Below are 22,500 nucleotides of genomic sequence, written 5' to 3'. Positions count from 1 at the left end.
GTAGATGTGTGCGAGTTGCGTGTGTTTTTGGTTTATGGGGAGATATTGTACAGCTGTAAGTGTGTTTTTGGTTTATGGGGAGATATTGTACAGCTGTAAGTGTGTTTTTGGTTAATGGAGAGATATTGTACAGCTGTAAGTGTGTTTTTGGTTTATGGGGAGATATTGTACAGCTGTAAGTGTGTTTTTGGTTTATGGGGAGATATTATACAGCTGTAAGTGTGTTTTTGGTTTATGGAGAGATATTGTACAGCTGTAAGTGTGTTTTTGGTTTATGGAGATATATTGTACAGCTGTTAGTGTGTTTTTGGTTTATGGAGAGATATTGTACAGCTGTAAGTGTGTTTTTGGTTTATGGAGAGATATTGTACAGCTGTAAGTGTGTTTTTGGTTTATGGAGAGATATTGTATAGCTGTAAGTGTGTTTTGGTTTATGGAGATATATTGTACAGCTGTAAGTGTGTTTTTGGTTTATGGGGAGATATTGTACAGCTGTAAGTGTGTTTTTGGTTTATGGAGAGATATTGTACAGCTGTAAGTGTGTTTTGGGTTTATGGGGAGATATTGTACAGCTGTAAGTGTGTTTTTGGTTTATGGAGATATATTGTACAGCTGTAAGTGTGTTTTTGGTTTATGGGGAGATATTGTACAGCTGTAAGTGTGTTTTTGGTTTATGGAGAGATATTGTACAGCTGTAAGTGTGTTTTTGGTTTATGGGGAGATATTGTACAGCTGTAAGTGTGTTTTTGGTTTATGGAGAGATATTGTACAGCTGTAAGTATGTTTTTGGTTTATGGGGAGATATTGTACAGCTGTAAGTGTGTTTTTGGTTTATGGGGAGATATTGTACAGCTGTAAGTGTTTGTGATACACTTGTCATCCTAATCAATACTCCTTTCTTCCATACACCAGTGATAACCGTTGTTATAATAATTAGGAGTCAAGCAAGCATGAAATGAGCAGCCCAAGTGTGCAGTGGAGCATGATGAAAACATTACCAGTGTCTGGACCATATTGACCCTCATTGTCCGCATCTGTTGGACAAAATTGTGGACGTCTATCAGGCCTTCATTCTTAGCTTGGTCAAGGTTAACGTCCACAGCGATGTATGTTCCGGTACGGCCAACACCGGCGCTGTAAGTCAAGAGAAGTGTGGTCATGTCAGATACAAACAGTCGCGTAAATAACAGAGCCGAAGGCCCAACAGTCATTATATTTCCTGGGATAAATTAATCTGTATTTGGCAACAATTGTATGCTTTTTAGAATAATCTTATTTAATTCGAAATAAAATTATACCCATTTCGAGAATGCTAACTAAAATTGAAAGTGATTTTCAGGAGTTATCGAGGTCGTATGGAAGTAAAAAAAAAATTGAAATGGCATCAACTTGAGACCTTATTAGAGTATTTTATATTGTCCTTTGTTAGGCCCTACCCACTTTAAGGTTTGCTACAATCACCAACGCCTTTATTACCTCCGGCAAGATGTATTAGCCATTCCGTCAGATCACTTGTGCAAGAATGCGCTTGGTATCGGCTAACACGTGCGATACCATATTCGGAAATGGAGGTTTATAATGGAAAAGGACGGGGCAATATCACTTTTGCATTTAATGAATACATTTACATGTGGGAATGATGGCTAGCTCGTGTGATTGCACTTGATTGCATCAAACATTTTATTGGAGGAAATGGAAAGGAACAATGGTCTACGAAATCCCTAATTTATGCAATGTACTGCTCACAGCGTGAAGTTAAAACGTGTCCAGCATTTTTTTGGCCGACCGTCTTTGATATTGTTTTTTTGTGTGAATCAGTCGTGGTAGATGAAGTCTCGAAATCAGCATGTCCATAGGACCCTAACTATTCCATTGTATCATTCACTTAAGGTGTTAAAAAGTGATTATCTGACTGAACGCGTCTACAACGGGTTGACACATCTCGATGAAGGCGGCCAGTGAGGGATGGAGCGTTGCCGCTTTTCATCGATCAGTGAAACATAAAAGGGCGGTGTCCAAGTGATCAGGTGGAACTACAGCATCATATTGAAACTTTATAGATCACCTGCTAAGTACTTCACGGTGAGTCAGCACCGAGGCAACCAGAAATGTGTCAGTATATCAAGTTAGATTATCTGATCGTAAAACATAACAAATACGTGTTCTGTTGCCAGCGGTAACCGTAAAGGCAAAAATAGACAAATGTAATTATCTTATAACTACCAACGATTTCATTATCAACATCAATAGGTGTTGTAGTCCTGATAATATAACAAACAAAAGAACGAGGAGCATTCAGCCACTGATTCAACATGTTATAACCAGGTCTCTAGTATCACGATTAATTTATCAAATGTTAAAATCAATGGATATCGTTATATCATGTTCCTTAATACATTAAAATACTGAATATTCAACGAGCACATTTGTCGTCTCAATTGCCCATTTAGACAAGGTTAGAAAAATGCAAGACTCAACACATGTCTAGATATTTCAATATAGGCCCCAGGTCGAACCTCTGATCATTAACCGTCACCTAGGGGCAGGCTGTAGACCGGATATTGAAGAAATGAATCATATTAACCGCAAAGTGGGCAAAACTGGGCATGTGCCATGTGGAAAACCCATCAGTGAATCAGCGAAACAATCGACCACCAATCTATTTTCCTAAATGAGATTTCAATCCATAACGTTGATAAATAATTACATAAAACTCCGATTATCCCATTGTCCGAGGAAGCATTCGTTAACACTGCAATTAGCTTGGTCATATGGAAGTGAAGTCTGTGACATTTCAGTCAACGATCAGACGTTCCACCAGACAAGACAAAGAGACCTTTTTTAAAAGTTGAACCACCGTCAGTAATTGGTGAACAATGAAAAGCAATCACTGTTTCATTACCATTGTAGCAAAACAATGAGCTGATGAACTATCACAGTTACAAAGGGCGTGACCCATGGGGACCCTACAATTTATGCTAATGGGTACGGGTCGGTGAGGGAGTTGTAAATTCTGATTTGTGTACCCTGCTTCACTGACATATTTACGACAATTTCGGAGTCCTGTGGCATATCACAACGTACAGGTTTCAAGAGTCATGAATCTAGGAAACCGTCATAAAATACACAAAGCAATTACGTGTGTGTGTACAAGCCCAAACCATAAGGAAAGCCCATTTCAAAGCAGTACATCATCTCACATAATAGGAAAGATATTTCTATTGATGAGGTTCAATAAAACGTATGTTCAGTGTTTTACACCCTAATCGGTAATCAATAAATGTAAAATTCGGTGTATTTCTCCCGGAAACAAGACCGTGCGAAAGCTTTACAGATCGTAATACAATGTCTCAATCATCTAAGCGAGGAATATTGGTTTATGAATAAAATGTGAGAACGTTTTGGAATTACTGGAATGTCCTGGACAAAGATAACGCCTGCCAGATGAACATTTAATGATGCGGATTGATGACAAAGAAAAATATATAACAAACGTTATTGTGGTACGTATAAACTATCACATTTATAATTGATTCGAATACTGACTTTGTATTGTTGTTACATAATGAAAACATCATCAATGACTATCATAATAAATTTATTAAATCATTGAATTAAATGTCGATATCCGACTTAGTTTCTAAAAGTACAGATAACTGAAATATTAAAAGAACTGTTCTAGCATCAGGAAGGCGTGACTCGTCGGATAATGTAAAGCCACATCAACAGTAATGAATCTTTGATAGGGACAGCAATAATTTATCATTAACAGACTACTACACAAATCCCCGAGATTTTAAAACGAATTTTGCTTTTAGTGAGGAAAGACAAGAGACTAATCCGGTCATTCTTGTCACTGGAGCTGTCATGCAGGTAGTAACTCTCCACCTCGATATGAGATAATTGCGTACATGTTCAGGACGTGAAATGTATTGTTGTATTTCCTCACAATGACAATGCCATATTATATGTTAATTATAGATACAAAATCAAACACATGAAGACATATTTCGCCAAAGTATTTGTACTATAGTGATCCGATTACTGATAATGTACGTCATTGTTCCGCCTGCGTGCTAGCCAACATCACTGGGCATGTTAATAAATATCTACCATCAGACCGCTTTCTTCGCCGAGAAAGCCTTCGCCGGAAAGGCCAACACCAATCCTGCCACACAGGTCTCTTGGGACTGTTTAAAGGGTTCGGTTTCAAAACAATAACTTGGATTTACGGACCTTAATATTGTAGTTGTATAGCCACGGACTTTACAATGCTGACAGAGTAACCGAATCATACGGTGTTACCGTTTGTGTTACATGTGGAATTTTACTCTTTTTTGGGGGTCTATTTTGATGTCCTACGACATATTTTTACTTGTCACAAATGAACCTTTCTCGGGGGATTTTAGACAGGTATACAATTAATCAAAATTGTAAAGGACGAATTCTTCCACATCTAATCAGATAAGCAAAACAAAAACATTTAAGAGGCATCGAAAGATTAGCAAAACAAACCTTCATCTATCGTCCAGATTTTGAAATTATTTAAAGGTCAAAATATTTCGGCATAAATGAGGTAACCGACCAAGCAAGTACACTAGTTATTCAAAGCTATGAAATAAGAACAAAATGTGCAGCATAAAAGAAACAAGGAGTTAGAACTTTATCGTACTTCGATAATAAAAGTAGCCCTGTGGAAACAAATTTGTAATTCTAAATCAACAGAAAGAAACAACAATGATGATGGACATCTGACTCAGATACAAGTCTTTAGCTTCATTGTAGCACCCGTGACGATAACATCAATGTAACGTCGCTTTCTCATAATAACATCGAGGTTTTAAATAACAGCAGGCATACTAAGACGTTTATATTACAAAAAGAAATGAAACCACCATCGACCTGCATAGTTTTCAAAAGTGTTCACATGTAAATTCACTATATACGCAGCTATAACAATGAATTTCGAAATTTGAATGTATTTATGTAGCTAACCTGCAGTGTACTATCGGTGGTCCCGCATCAAGGTTGTCATAGGCCCGAATTTTCTGTCGCAGTAACAACAAAGAGTTACCGAAGCGCGGTACACCATGATCTGGCCACGTAGTGTAGTGGTACTGTTTCAGCTCGCTCAACTGGTTACCCTGAAAATAACATCAACAGTATTACTCTGATTGTGATTCGAGACATATTCAAACTTTAACGTAAAGATTATACAAATTTACTTGCTAAATAAAGAATTATGGTTAAAATGGCCATATAAAATAAACCCTAGAGTTGGAACGTACGGATGGTGTTAATGAATATTTACTTTAGAGAGTTAGAATGTACAATTTGTGTGAGGGAATAACTACCTTAGAGAGTTGGAATGTACGGAATGTGTGAGGGAATACCTACCTTAGAGAGTTGGAATTTACGGAATGTGTGAGGCAATTCGGATTGTGTGAGGGAATACCTACCTTAGAGAGTTGGAATGTGCGGATTGTGTGAGGCAATTCGGATTGTGCGAGGGAATACCTACCTTAGAGAGTTGGAATGTACGGATTGTGTAAAGGAATACTTACATTATAGAGTCGGAATGTACGGAATGTGTGAGGGAATACCTACCTTAGAGAGTTGGAATGTGCGGATTGTGTTAAGGAATACTTACATTATAGAGTCGGAATGTACGGAATGTGTGAGGGAATACCTACCTTAGAGAGTTGGAATGTACGGATTGTGTTAAGGAATACTTGCATTATAGAGTCGGAATGTACGGAATGTGTGAGGGAATACCTACCTTAGAGAGTTGGAATTTACGGAATGTGTGAGGGAATACCTACCTTAGAGAGTTGGAATGTACGGATTGTGTTAAGGAATACCTACCTTAGAGAGTTGGAACGTGCGGATTGTGTAAAGGAACACTTACATTAGAGAGTTGGAATGTACGGAAAGTGTGAGGGAATACCTACCTTAGAGTTGCAATGTACGGATTGTGCGAGGGAATACCTACATCCGAGAGTTGGAATGTACGGAATTTGTGAGGGAATACCTACCTTAGAGAGTTGGAATGTACGGATTGTGAAATCAGGGAGGTGGTCTACGTCGACCAGTTCTACTAATATACCGGCGTATATTTCTTTTCCTGTATCTGGCCAATACTGCTCACATTTTTTCTAAAATAAACAATTTTGATTGCATCATTTTTAATAGGTGCAATATATATAATCTAAAACAGAAGTTTTGTTTCAGTTTTAGTGCATTATATATAAGTAAATAAGAACGAAAAAAATAAGTACTGAAATGATTCCTTAAATAGATAATGAAAGTTTATTTTTAAAAAGCCTGATATATAAACTGTAATGATAATCACCAGCAATTATTTCCTTAATATAAATGTATAAAAAGCTATTAATATCTGTTTTTAGAAGATATCCGCGTTACATTCAGTGACTGACCTTGCCCGTTTCTGTTGGGTTTGTCAGCATTATAATTGTCTTGGATTTCTCTTGCCACGCCATTCTCCATATATGGTCTATAGTGGGCTTCGTCGGCCCTAAAATAAATAGATACAAACAAAAACGATAATGCCTCCTCCAGATAATAATAACATAAATGCTTTATTAATGACTTGATGCTTCAGCAAACGTTATTTCCTGCGATATTGTGACATGATATCATTGATTACGTATAAACCAATTACGCGTCTTAATATATTTTTATACCCAGGCGTTTTCTACCGGCCTACACAATCAGAACGTGAATCTTCACGTGTACAATACCACGTCATACACTAATATATATCAGTGGCTATATCTAAACTGGAAAAGTTAATCAAACAAAACAATGCTATCTTTTAGTAATTGGACAAACTGATAAAATCCAAAATAATCCAAGAAATCGATTTCACTCCGAACGTATTGCGTCATAAATTGGCATTTGCGATAAGAATCATGCATTCCTATACCATTATGAGGTTTGAGATGCTGTTACCCGCTGATGTACCGCAATGGATTGAGTACTGCTGTGAAAACTCGTACAACACAAATACGTACGATAACCTACGAAGGGGTAATTAACTATACCCTCCCTACTAAGATTTCCCTCCGCCTTGGAATGAATAAGGAAGAGCAAATTAAATTTCCCAGCGTCCCCTTCATCGTGATAGAACTGCTGTACAAACGCTACAGATCAATGATGTCGCCAGTGTGAGCCTTCTGCCTGTTCTACTTTGATAAGAACCGCATGCGTCTATCATTTCATAAACATACGTACCTTGTGCTGCAATATAGGCTTTCGATTTCTTATAACCCTGTAAAGAAGATTTACATATAATCATATTGTCAGTTATAGAGGTGATGTAGAGGTTACAATGTTATTCCGCAGTAATGAAATAAACAAAAGTCAGTAAATATACACAAGGTTATGTTATGGTGTACTGACTACAAAAATTGTCTATTCATTTAATAAGTAATTTCTTACGACAGAACTAGATTATCAAATGTTAGTGTATGGTGATCGGTGACAATGATTGTATGTTAGAACACTGTCCCTGTAGGCCTGTAATTGAGTTGTCCTGTCGCAGCAGGAACACACAGAGAGAAGATATATGACGAAATGTGCTGTCTATTACATATAACATTATAGATAAAACAAAAATTGATGGCGGTTTCATCCTAATTTCAGAAGATTGCATTTTCTTTGTATGTGAGCGTCTTCATTAACGTCATGCTAATGATTATATTTCACGAGGAATCGGTTATTCACGTGCCAATTAAAACACGCCATTTTAGGAAGCAGTCGTAAATTTATCCACAGGAATTGTAATTCATTAATGCTGGTAAAAGAAGTAAAAGAATGCTTGTGATGCGAGTAACGTATCATACATTACTTAGATGTGTGATAGGGAGATAGTTAATATCCGTCATTGTTAAATTACGCGATGGTAAATTAACAATTTATCCTATGGAAGGGAAACACACGTGTTTAAAACCATAATGAAAATTAACATATTGATGGAATAAGAAAATATTATTGACATAAAACGAGGAACAAAATGATCATTGAACATCACTCTTACCGAGAACGACTCCACTACAATCAAATCACAATCATTGAAACCGTGCGTTATTGAATGTAATATGGTAAGCTGACTACGTAACAATAGCAGCAAGTGTTTACACAGGCTATATAATTACGGGTATATTCTATTGATTTATACTTTCACATTGTGATATATTGAAATATTTGCAAAAAAAAAAAAAAAAAACGCGTGTGAAAGAAAACGTTTGAAATATATGTTTATCCATAGTACAAGCAGACAAACATACATGCAGCCATAACATATAACTATGTCATCATTTACAGCATCAATACTTACATCTATATAATTGGCGTTAGTATAGTCATCGTTCATATCGTTAGCCACGGGTTTTATAACAACTCTAGTGTGATCGTCTGAAAAGAAAAGAAAAAAAATGGGCGTGGATGAATTTATAGAATTTTGTTTTATGATTAAAATCGTTCAAAACACTGAGAAGGAAAACAAACACTTACAGGCAATGATATTTCCATATCTGTTCTTGTTTTTATTGTCAGTCTTCTTCGCCACATCACAACTTGCCGTAAGACCGGCCGGTATCAGCTGTTAACAAAAACAATAAGAAACATATTCAACATTTTTTTCTACAGATCAATAAAGAACGAGCACTAGCTCTTACTTAAGTTACTTGACAGATAATCATAAAAACCTATATGCTCCCAATAGTATTCATTTTTATTTGGTAGATATTTTATCTATGCTGTTAATATGTATACCGTATCATTAAAAGAGGTTAAAACAATATTACGACTGGAGACACAAAACCTGTATTTACAGGAACAACAGTGTGCTCGAACACCGGCGTAGGCGTCCATATCACACTAGGCACGACAACTATTGAACTCGTGGTTCCTGACATCTATCCGGAGATACTGATATTGGTATATCTAACCAAAGTCTGTTTTTATCTATCTAAATGACATTGTAGTTTTGAAGATGATTTCTAACCGACACCAACAACTCAGGTTCCGACCAGTGTGCTACAATGACACACTAGTTTATATGGCATGATGACATTATTTCTAGTAATATAATTCCAATATCTGTCAGATAATGAATATTCCTATCCTGGAGAGAATGTGAAGTAGCGTCAGAAATATCTAAAATACTTCAATCTTCAAAAGGATCTGACATTTTACTTGTAGAATATCAAAGAAATAGATTACTCTTTTAGAATGTATTTTGTCTTCTCCAAAATACAAAATTAAATAATATTGCATACTTAATTCAGGTTTGTCGAACATACTCTTGAATCATTAACAGGAGAGGGAAAGTTGGCAAACACCCAGGAATCAAGGCTTAGGTAAAACGAGTTGTCTTGGATTCGTTTAAATTATATAAATGCATTTTATTTCGATATATTCGTTATTTCATTTAACTGGATTGATTGATTTATTGATTAATGAGTCTTAAACGTCGTTTTTCTTTACTTGTTACATACATTGAGCAATAATTTGGCGTAAATAATTACGATTTCTATGTTTGTTTTATATTAAACAATTACCCGGTACTCCCGACGCAAGCCTTCCGCTTCGTTTTCTTTGTTCTGTTTGACATAGTCCCACAGGTCCTCTACCTTGACTGCCGGGAAGATGCCGATACCTGCATTACCATAAAGAGGCTCGCTCTCAGCATCTGTAGCCGTACCAGTACTGTGTTCTATAAGCGGTTCTGCCTCAATATCATCTACAATGAAAGTTGAAAGATTCGCTTAACACAGTAAAATCGCAAATTAAAATGCAGCAATTCTCTCAAAATGGTTGTCGCGTTTTTTCCCGGGGAGGATAATAAACTCGACAACCAATTTCATTCATTTTTCTACTAATATTCTTGAAATTGAATTTGCTAAAATATAAATTCCATGTCCATTTTCTTTACCTTTCTACTTTTTATGTTGATAGATATAAGCTGAACATATGGAATAGTAATGACGTTACGGAAAGTAGTCAGACCAATAAAAGAAAGAGACGACGGAACGAATATGTCTGATGGAGGTGACAAAACTATCGTACTACGCACTGAAACGTCCCACATTCTACAAGTTTAGTACGAACAGTATTTCTAATGCTGTACACTGAAAAACAATTTCTAATTCATCATAGAATCAATGGATAGCATAGTATACAGAGACGTGAATCAACTCATCATGCGATTTGTATAGCGCTTGATATCAGGAAGCGGTCAAAAATTGCAAGCAATAAGCATCCAAGGATAAGCATAGTTAACAAAACAAGGCTAAAATGTCAAAGCGATTTGGTATACAAATATTTCAATTGTCCACTGCGTATACTAGATATTGTTAATCTAACCTTAACGACTATGTGCAAATACCAGCATCATGCAGAAATCCACAAAACAACTCCTCGGAACTATAGTTTTAAACAAGGTCCCTTTCATTAACGGATTAACTGTAAAATGTATGCTACCGGTTATCAGTGTGTTTCTAAAATAAGATTCGTTAGAATCCGAAATTAATGTTCAGTTGCCAGACTATTGTTTGTCTTTTCTTTATTGCCCAATGAATAGTGATAAATATGGAGTTTGATTATAGAACAACGGAGCACTGAGTCAAGCAGTGTTGAGTTAAACAGCGGTTGGATATTATCTTCCAGTTGTTATATAGTAACTATATTCCACTTTAACACAAAGTATCAATTATTGCCTGTTATAATAATGACTAAAACACACAGGTCCATAACGCATTATATTACAGATTATTTTTATCGAAGTATACTATAAAAAGATAGTTTTAATTGAGACCCAGTATTGAAAACAATTAAGTGTACTCAGCAAAAGGAAAAATACAACGCCGGCAATGAGTGCTAATTTTTCAACACAATGGAAAGCATAGAGAAACATGGAACAATGAAATAGATAGCACGCGACAGTGCTTTTAAATTACGCAATCAGGGAAAGGCAGAAGACGACAGGATAACAATACTCAATGCTCCCTTTGATATACACTGCATTCGCTGGATTATACTGCGCAGCGTGCTTCTTCTCATCCACACAAATTGATAATGTATAAGCCGCTCGACGTACTTTTTACTCTCATCCATTTATTGTATATAGATCATTCCGCGCACTTCACTCAATCCATTTATTGTCTATAGATCATTCCGCGCACTTCACTCACAGCCAATCATAATGCATAGATCATTCCGCATACTTATCACTCACTCCGTAGTGTATAGATCATTCCGCGTACTTATACTGTATGCATGCAGATCATTTCGCGTCCTTATCATTTAGATGCTCTAATCACATTAAAGTTATTTCTTGTACTTCACTCAAGTTATTTACTGACAGTTCATCTATACGATTATTCGCGTCCACCGACAGTGACTACTCATTGCACCCCTGACTGCGTACTTCTCTTGTCATTCGTGTCCACTGACAGCGTACGTCTCATTCATGTCCAAGGTTGTATCGTTCCACGCAGCCCTCACTCACGTCCACTGACAAGGAAGACTTTAATAGCAGGTAGTGCAGTGTATAACAACATGCTAGCATCCAGGATGGTCGTTTATACAACTTACCGTTTTATTGAATTTTAAACTCTCATTTCCCCGAGTAGAATGCGTGTAAGACAGTTAAAATTTAGTTGTGTACTTCATTCGCTCCTTAATTGAATGGAATTGAACTACTGTATCAGGTTTACTAGCCAGAATAGGTCTGCTTAAGGAGACAGAATAAGAAGGGGTCTATTACAGGGAATCTCAACAACGGCAGGTCGACTACAATTGATATAAGGAAATTGTTTTTCCTAGGATATAATTTGATAGACAGCAAACACGAATGTTTTAACTCTTACAGCAAGACCACTTTTATAGGTCATATCCATGATTGGTACTATCGGATAAGAGATACAACGGAACAAGGAAAAGACGATTGGAACATTCAATGGCGTCGGTCCTCATACGTAACATTATCACTTGATTTTCAGATCTTTACTTCACAGTTGAGCTCAGCATGAGCCTCAAACTACTACCGAAGAAAACACTTAACGAAAATGATGAATTTTGCTCACGATATAAAGGGGAATGGTCAATATTCCTCAAAAATGACACAATTATACCGACACCATTATTCTGCAGAAAAGAAATAATTATGACACTGAAATCCTGATCTATAAATTATAGTGAATATAAAAAACAAAACAATTTATAATGCAAACTGAATTAATGTGAAACTTTATAGGGGAATAGATCCTCTCTCAATCGATTTATTAACAAAACTCCAAGTGTCATGTTGCTTTAAAGGTGATCACTGTCTTTTAGTGATTTTAGCAATGAATTAGATGAAGTCTTACCGACAGGTGTAGAAGGGGTTGATGTATCCGGTTCCGGTACTATAGTTGGACCGAAGTTGGGCATTTCCGCCTTCTCACGTTCAGACGCTAGGTGGCGTTTCCTTGATTTGGATAAAATATCATGCAGTTAGAAAAAAGTAGGAGTGACAAGCGCGAGCTAGCACATTGCTAAAAAAAGTTACGAAGTACAGTTTCAAAAGACCAATACCATATTCAGTATATACCAAATGAAATAATATTCATATAGATAAATGTATATAGATTAAATATATCAATATTCTCACCTCCACAGGAAAAGAAGAAGCGCAAATACAAGGATGAGGATAACAAAAGCGACGAGAACAACGATGATCACGGGTACGTGGTTACCCTCCGGGGCAGGGGCAACGCTTAGAGCTGAAATATATCAAAATAGTATCGACATCATCTACTGTTACAGTTGGAGACCAAAACATAGTATTAATAAAAAAAGAAAAAAAGTCGGTAACGAGTTTACAAAACGAAGAAAGAATATATCGGGGAACAAGTAAATGCATTTTGAGACGTGAATGTGTTAATGTTATCCTAATTCTTAAATCTGAGAAAAATATGATAGAAAGATGTATACGTAATCCTAGATATGTTTTTGTCAAACTTTGAACGAACGTCAAAAACGGAAACCTTGATAGCGCACGAGGAAACGTAATAGATAATGAGATAGCAATGTATAACTGGGACTAAACTTGTCGGTTAATGAACTATGTAATGGCACATGTAGTCGGTTTCAGCCTTTGTCGACAAGTCAATACGATAATGATTATGATATTGTGATATCGAAAAAGCACCCTTCTCTGGAGTTTTCAGTTTTGGCGTAAATTACGGGATCAAATCATTTTATGAAAATTGATAGCTTGGTACAGTGCAGAATACAAACGGTTTGATATATGTAACGTCAACCGCGCTTCAGGTTCATTTTCATAAATGTGTGTTCGTTCCTTAACCGTTTTATATATATTTATACTGGGTGTCCTAATCATTAAATCACAACGGACCTAACTGAAGCATGACCCTTACATGTAATCTAATGTTGAGGTTCGATACGTTTCTTTCTGTTAACTTGTTTAGAATAGCAGAGATCAGTAATCGTTGTGACTAAGAGAAACAATTTTGATTGGTCCTTGTCGCAGCTCATATTACACTTATTGAAATAACTTTAATGGATCCAGAGTGTATTTATATAATAGTAAACACACATCAATAAGAATATCCATACACGTTATCATTAAGGAGGTAATTAGGTTATTTCCAGCATGTTCTCTATCATAAAACTCTTAGATCCAGTAGGTGTGACAAACACACAGAAAAGTAAGATTTGTCCAAGCGTAATGTGCAGTGAGCTAGCTTTCCCGGAGAACAAACGTCCTTGGGAAAACTGCCACAATTAGATGACTCTTTTATTGATTCAGGTAAATATGAACATGACGATAATGGACAAGATCGATTTCCAGTCAACATATATCCTGAGTGGTCATCGGCTCTAAAAACACAACACGACATTCGTATGTGTACTTTGATATGCATTTAAGTTAGCTGACCCCTTTTCACTTAATTTGCGTCCATTTAGTAGTGACATCTTGAAAACATCGGTCGAAGCATGGCAAGCTTTGAAATGAAATAAAACCGTGATAGGACACTTTAAACACATAAATGTCTTCAATAGAAAAAAAAACTGTCTATCTACAACATAATAAACATGATCCGTTACTTTTACATAAGACTATTCATTTAAGGGCAAAACGATAGTTATAAAGATCAATACCGATATTCTTCTGACACACAACGACACGCTCAGGTTGGTTTTATAGAATAGCCGAACCTCTTTATCTATATACCCTTTACTGTAGGCTCGTCTACTTCGGCAGGTCACATGACAAAATACTGACTTTCCATTGGCTTCACATATGGGTAGTTGGGGCGATAGTGCCCACTCTTCGAAATTTGGCGCGAGATTAAACGTGGAATAGTATTAATACTATGTCATCCCTAAACAACACTATCAGACCACTTCTTCATTAATTTACTATTTACCAGGTACTGTACACTGGTCGGCTATAGAGAATAGTCACAACTGTTCATTGATATACTGTTTACCAAGTACTGTACGCTGGTCTGATATAGAGAATAGTCACAACTGTTCATTAATATACTGTTTACCAAGTACTGTACGCTGGTCGGCTATAGAGAATAGTCACAACTGTTCATTGATATACTGTTTACCAAGTACTGTACGCTGGTCTGATATAGAGAATAGTCGTAACTGTTCATTAATATACTGTTTACCAAGTAATGTACGCTGGTTTGCTATAGAGAATAGTCATAACTGTTCATTCTGTTCGCCTTACTTACGCTTGTCTATAATAGAGGTAAGTCATAACTCACTATACTACTTACCAACACCTACAGTACGCTCAGCTTTGGAGAATGATTTCCGTAACGTCTGAAACAGACAAAAAAATATTACAAATAAAAAGATGAAATATTAGAAATGCACGTGCTCCACGACAAACGATACCTAACGTACAGGAGGGTAAAGTGAACACCATCATGGTATTATGGGAAGTATGCGTAACATTAAAAACAACAAACATAAAACGTTTCCTATAACGCTGAAATAACAACAAACACCAAACGTTTCCTATAACACTGAAATAACAACAAACACCAAACGTTTCCTATAATGCAGAAATAAAGTGATAAACGAGAGGCACCAGCAATCAAATCTCCAATGTATCCTACTGTAAAAACACTAATGTGATCAAGATGTACAACGCTCACGACAGACATTTAACTGTAAACATCAGTACTTCTACTAGGGTCATACGAAATCCAAGGACAAAGAACAAGTGTACATAAGATAGACTGGTTCAGATTCTCATCATGTGGCGTATGCCAGATAATGGAGGATTCGACAAATGACAGGAAACAAAAACTCATAGCAGCTTTATGCAATTGTACACAATAGTGCAATCACATATCTGTTTTATGTAAGGAGAGGACTTATATAGGCTCTGCCTGATGTCCAATCCTATATTGATATTAATATCAGTCGATAAAATATGTTGAAATTAACAAGAGGCCCAGGGGCCTTAACGGTCATCTGACTCTAAATTAAAGACCCTTATACTATTGTAGTATGCATTCTCTGTAGCAGGTTTAGTGGCACTGTTGGCCATGGTGGCCATCTTGGATTTCTGACTGACCCAATAAATAACAACACTTGGCCAGAACCATCTCAGGATTATTTGTGGCAAGTTAGAGCTGAATCCCACTGGTGGAATTTGAGAAGAAGTTTGAAATATGTGTTGTTCAGGAAAACCATGATTGCGCAATCATGTTACAAAATGGCCGCCGTGTCTACCATGTCAAAGTTTTTACGAAGGCCGAAAAATAACAACACTTTATTGGCTCTCCTTCCTTAACATCCTCACCAATTTCCAGCTCAATTGCACCAGTGGAACTGGAGAAGAAGTTTAAAATGTGTTTTTCAAGATGGTTGCCATGGCGTCCATCTTGGATTTCTGACCGACTTGAAAAATAACAACACTTGGTCAGGACCATCCCAGCATCATTTCAGGCAAGTTTCAGCTCAATCCCACTGGTGGAACTTGAGAAGAAGATTTGAAATGTGAAAAGTCTACGCACGGCGGACGGCACACGACGACGGACGAAGCATGATGACTATAGGTCATCCTGACCCTTCGGGTCAGATGACCTATAAATTGAAAAAATGGAATCACATACACGAAGAGCAAATAATGTTTCAAATGTATAATTAATATTTACATATAAATATTGTTAATCTTACACACTATTAATAATAACGGATTAGATTATGTCCGAGTGTTATGCTGAGAAACGATTTTCAGTATGTCAAATATCAGAAGCCTCTAGTCATCATGGAGGAAATCAGAATCAAGTTCCCGAGAACATAACTCTCAACTCAGCAAAATATTATTAAAAAGAAAATAATAGTTTTATTCAATACCGAAAATAAAAATGCAGTCAATTGAAAACAAGAATAAACTAAACCACACTTTCAATTTAAGGCGTTGGAGCCGGTTAGATTAATCAAAGCCGTTCTCAAATACATTAAATAAGTGTCACCGAACTCACAATGCTACGAAGACTGTGGCAAAGTAACCGCGTCTTCAACACTTCCCTTTATATTTTCATTGTTACAAATAACTTTCGGCTGGAATGTCCTACTTTGTCAACGTTAACGGGAAGGGAAAATTGATCACTGGGTGTTATTGGCTCATAAATGAACGTCATATAAGGCGCTGAGAACACCAACAGGAAGTCGTCCTTTGGGAATACAACTGACAAAGATTACTGAGCGTGCTTTCATGGCAGCCTGACACCTACAGAGTGTTAGCTCAGTGATGTAAATTTACACCAATGCTCATTCATATTTCTCTGCTCTAATGATTGCTTATTAGGATACTAAAATGGTATAAATTATCGCTCAACGTTGGATAAACTTCTAACGAAATGTTTACAGAACGTTACAGATATTGCTGGATTAGGGGTAAATTATCGCTCAACGTTGGATATGCTTCTAACGAAATGTTTACAGAACGTTACAGATATTGCTAGATTAGGGGTAAATTGTCGCTCTATGTTGGATATGCTTCTAACGAGATGTTTACAGAACGTTACAGATATTGCTAGATTAGGGGTAAATTGTCGCTCAACGTTGGATATGCTTCTAACGAAATGTTTACAGAACGTTACAGATATTGCTGGATTAGGGGTAAATTATCGCTCTATGTTGGATATGCTTCTAACGAGATGTTTACAGAACGTTACAGATATTGCTGGATTAGGGGTAAATTATCGCTCTATGTTGGATATGCTTCTAACGAGATGTTTACAGAACGTTACAGATATTGCTGGATTAGGTGAATATTTTCATTATAGAACATTACTGGTATAGCTCGATTTAGGTGAATAAATTCCTTAGAGGACGTTACAGCTATCGCTCGATTAAGGTGAAGGTTTTCCTTGCAGAACATTAATGGTATAGCTCGATTTAGGTGAATAGGTTACTCTCATTATGTACAATCATCGATAGTCACTCTTAACATGTACCATCATCGATAGTCACTCTTAATATGTACCATCATCGACAGTCACTCTTAATATGCCCCATCATCGACAGTCACTCTTAACATGTACCATCATCGAGAGTTACTCTGAATGTGTACCATCATCGACAGTCACTCTTAATATGTACCATCATCGACAGTCACTCTCAATGTGTACCATCATCGATAGTCACTCTTAACATGTACCATCATCGATAGTCACTCTTAATATGTACCATCATTGATAGTCACTCTTAACATGTATCATCATCGACAGTTACTCTTTACATGTACCATCATCGACAGTCACTCTTAATATATACCATCATCGATATTTACTCTCAATGTGTACCATCATCGACAGTTACTCTCAATCTGTGCCATCATCGATAGTCACTCTTAATATGTACCATCATCGACAGTCACTCTCAATGTGTACCATCATCGACAGTCACTCTCAATGTGTACCATCATCGATAGTCACTCTTAATATGTACCATCATCGACAGTCACTCTCAATGTGTACCATCATCGACAGTCACTCTCAATGTGTACCGTCATCGACAGTCACTCTCAATGTGTACCATCATCGACAGTTACTCTCAATATGTACCATCATCGACAGTCACTCTCAATGTGTACCATCATCGACAGTCACTCTCAATGTGTACCGTCATCGACAGTCACTCTCAATGTGTACCGTCATCGACAGTCACTCTCAATGTGTACCATCATCGACAGTTACTCTCAATATGTACCATCATCGACAGTCACTCTCAATGTGTACCATCATCGATAGTCACTCTCAATGTGTACCATCATCGACAATTACTCTCAATGTGTACCATCATCGACAGTTACTCTCAATGTGTACCATCATCGACAGTTACTCTCAATGTGTACCATCATCAACAGTTACTCTCAATGTGTATCTTCATCCCCATCGATCCTCTATAGATTTCCCGTATCCCCGAGTGCATCAGAACAATTAAGTACCTTAAATTAACAAACCAATTTGTTTGTTTTCTTCGTGCATAAATATCGCTTTTAGAACCTAATAATTAAAGTTGAACATAACTTCGTCATAAACTACTTGATTAATGTTGAAATGTTTCCGACTGTCTGTTTGAATTGCTGAATACACAATATACGAGTGTAATCATGTCGGAGAAACTCGCTGATATATGTCTCGGGTATGCAGGATAAACTACAAATCGCTTTTTAATTCCATCAAACGAAACGTTTCATTTGACTTAATCAAAATTTATTCAATTTCACTATTTCAAAACTATAGCTATTGTTCATTTGACATTATTCAGTCTAAACTTGAGCAGCAGCCAATAGAGGTATTAATGGCTTTAGAGAGAACATTGTTATACAATTAACGTGAAATGTCCTATTTGTGAGTGTGATGGATTGATATATAGTTGATTGGTGAATTAGTGAACGTCGTTCATCAATAACAACGACTGCATCTATGAATTAAATTATAGCCGTCTTATATTTAAATTCCATTTTATTTTCATCGCATCTTGAGCTTGTGTTAACATTTAGTTACACGTGAAATTGTTATATGTGTTTATGTTAACACTGTTACACGTGACATTGTTATATGTGTTTATGTTAACATTTTGTTACACGTGACATTGCTCTTTTTATGTTGACACTTAGTAACACAATCTAACATGTATGTAAAATGAAATAAATGATCACATTTTCCCCATCCCAGCATGCGATGTAAACCGGACTTACCCCGTCAACGTTAGAGAAGGCTCCATACCAGATGTCGTAGTTCTGAGTAGGGGACTAAAGGGGCGTTGTAAAATCCCAGATACGTTTTATTGTCGCCGACGACGAAGGGGGCATTCAGTTGGTCAGCGACCAGTTCAGCCGCAATATAAGCCCCTATTCCCTGGGTACGAGCTTCGTAAAAGTCGGAACCAACATGGCGAACGCGGTCCGGAATGCTCCTTTTGATCACACGGCCCGAACTTATATTTTCAACAATAACACGGTAAAAGCTGCAAAAAAAAAAAAAAACATTTTATCTGAGATAGTTTGGTTTTAACTAAGATAGGTTGTTTTTATCTAAGATAGTTTGGTTTAAACTGAGATAGTTTGATTCATTGAAAGCAAATACAAATGTATGTCACTGAAAGCATTGCCTCATCTGTAAGATTTGATCACAAAAAGAATCGTTCGTCAGTATTAAATCTGGCTATATTTTTGTTTATTTTTTTTATAATTTTTTGTCAATATCAAAACTAAATGTCTCTATAAAAGTGATCTTTTGGGCGTTGTGATGGGTTGAATGCTTGCCATTGAGTTTCGCGTTTAGTGTACATTAAACATGTCCACTTTCACGATTGGCGATCATTTCATATGAAGGTCGTTGGATTGTCCCATCTTAATATTCACATTTTCTATGGAAATCACTTGATATTATCGTCAAGACAAATGGTTTGGTCATTTTGTAGAGATAATGTTCCTGATGTACCCCATCCATCACCCTCCTGAGTGATAGCCTTATCGACTTGTCAGAAACTTGTGCGGGGGAGTAACATTTCCTAGAACATTCTCAAATATAAATGTCAATACCATTTAAGTTTTTGTATCCATTTTCCATTATTTCATTATTTGCAATGATATCTGACAAACCGAAGATAAAACACTTTAAAAAAGACCAATAATCGTGTAATACATGTCATTTTATCAAAACATAATCACACTGTTTGGATTTTGAAACCCCTTCCTATATGAAGACATTCTCTGTCTAAAATTCGGCTTAGTTGACGTTTGGCGCCAGCATATCAGGAGTGACCACGCCCAATTCAAACAGAATCGATCACAGTTAGAATTTCCACTTGACTTTCTCCCAAACACGATACATATTCTGTATAATGTCAGCTCCTAAGGCATATCTAACAGTGATGGTACAAATCAGCTTCCGTGTATGTATGGGACACTTAGCACAATGATCCGTAATGTGTGTAGTCTGTACCACGTTCAGTATATTTGGACAGTTGAATGTTATAATGGAATGTTATAATATATTGGGAGAGTGGAATGTTATATATTGGGAGAGTGGAATGTTATAATATATTGGAAGAGTGTAATGTAATAATATATTGGGAGAGTGGAATGTTATAATATATTGGAAGAATGGAATGTTATATATTGGGAGAGTGGAATGTTATATATTGGGAGAGTGGAATGTTATATATTGGGAGAGTGGAATGTTATATATTGGGAGAGTGGAATGTTATATATTGGGAGAGTGGGATGTTATATATTGGGAGAGTGGAATGTTATATATTGGGAGAGTGGGATGTTATATATTGGGGAGAGTGGGATGCTATATATTGGGAGAGTGGGATGCTATATATTTGGAGAGTGGAATGTTATATATTGGGAGAGTGGGATGTTATATATTGGGAGAGTGGAATGTTATAATATATTGGAAGAGTGTAATGTTATAATATATTAGGAGAGTGGAATGTTATAATATATTGGAAGAATGGAATGTTATATATTGGGAGAGTGAAATGTTATATATTGGGAGAGTGGAATGTTATATATTGGGAGAATGAAATGTTATATATTGGGAGAGTGGAATGTTATATATTGGGAGAGTGGAATGTTATATATTGGGAGAGTGGGATGTTATATATTGGGAGAGTGGAATGTTATATAGTTGGAGAGTGGAATGTTATATATTGGGAGAATGAAATGTAATATATTGGGAGAATGGAATGTTATATATTGGGAGAGTGGAATGTTATATATTGGGAGAGTGGAATGTTATATATTGGGAGAGTGGAATGTTATATATTGGGAGAGTGGGATGCTATATATTTGGAGAGTGGAATGTTATATATTGGGAGAGTGGGATGTTATATATTGGGAGAGTGGAATGTTATATATTGGGAGAGTGGAATGTTATATATTGGGAGAGTGGAATGTTATATATTGGGAGAGTGGGATGTTATATATTGGGAGAGTGGAATGTTATATATTGGGAGAGTGGGATGTTATATATTGGGAGAGTGGGATGCTATATATTGGGAGAGTGGGATGCTATATATTTGGACAGTGGAATGTTATATATTGGGAGAGTGGGATGTTATATATTGGGAGAGTGGAATGTTATATATTGGGAGAGTGGAATGTTATATATTGGGAGAGTGGAATGTTATATATTGGGAGAGTGGGATGTTATATATTGGGAGAGTGGAATGTTATATATTGGGAGAGTGGGATGTTATATATTGGGAGAGTGGGATGCTATATATTGGGAGAGTGGAATGTTATATATTGGGAGAGTGGAATGTTATCTATTGGGAGAGTGGAATGTTATATATTGGGAGAGTGGAATGTTATATATTGGGAGAGTGGGATGTTATATATTGGGAGAGTGGGATGTTATATATTGGGAGAGTGGGATGTTATATATTGGGAGAGTGGAATGTTATATATTGGGAGAGTGAGTGTTATATATTGGGAGAGTGAGTGTTATATATTGGGAGAATGGAATGTAATATATTGGGAGAGTGGAATGATATATATTGGGAGAGTGGAATGTTATAATATATTGGGAGAGTTGAATGTTATATATTGGGGGAGTGGGGAGTTATATATTGGGAGAGTGGAATGTTATATATTGGGAGAGTGGAATGTTATATATTGGGAGAGTTGAATGTTATATATTGGGAGAGTGGGATGTTATAATATATTGGGAGAGTTGAATGTTATATATTGGGGGAGTGGGGAGTTATATATTGGGAGAGTGGAATGTTATATATTGGGAGAGTGGAATGTTATATATTGGGAGAGTGGGATGTTATATTATATTGGGAGAGTTGAATGTTATATATTGGGAGAGTGGAATGTTATATAGTTGGAGAGTGGAATGTTATATATTGGGAGAATGAAATGTAATATATTGGGAGAATGGAAGGTTATATATTGGGAGAGTGGAATGT

General features: G+C 36.5%; 1 protein-coding gene across 1 annotated transcript in view; it reads right to left on the bottom strand.

The window, feature by feature from the left end:
• The window catches only part of LOC117324856 (receptor-type tyrosine-protein phosphatase S-like), a 168,629-nt gene that overhangs the window by 24,985 nt on the left and 121,144 nt on the right, over nucleotides 1–22,500 (bottom strand). The window contains 13 exon segments of the mRNA XM_033880684.1: nucleotides 999–1,134; nucleotides 4,996–5,144; nucleotides 6,036–6,155; nucleotides 6,438–6,535; nucleotides 7,255–7,291; nucleotides 8,360–8,436; nucleotides 8,536–8,623; nucleotides 9,585–9,766; nucleotides 12,393–12,493; nucleotides 12,677–12,788; nucleotides 14,823–14,868; nucleotides 19,271–19,324; nucleotides 19,326–19,539. Coding sequence (XP_033736575.1) covers nucleotides 999–1,134; nucleotides 4,996–5,144; nucleotides 6,036–6,155; nucleotides 6,438–6,535; nucleotides 7,255–7,291; nucleotides 8,360–8,436; nucleotides 8,536–8,623; nucleotides 9,585–9,766; nucleotides 12,393–12,493; nucleotides 12,677–12,788; nucleotides 14,823–14,868; nucleotides 19,271–19,324; nucleotides 19,326–19,539 — 1,414 coding nt within the window.

This window comes from Pecten maximus, chromosome 4, assembly GCF_902652985.1.
Source record: "Pecten maximus chromosome 4, xPecMax1.1, whole genome shotgun sequence".
Classification (NCBI taxonomy): domain Eukaryota; kingdom Metazoa; phylum Mollusca; class Bivalvia; order Pectinida; family Pectinidae; genus Pecten; species Pecten maximus.
The sequence above is the reverse complement of the archived record's forward strand: the minus strand, read 5'-3'. Positions and strand labels throughout refer to the sequence as shown.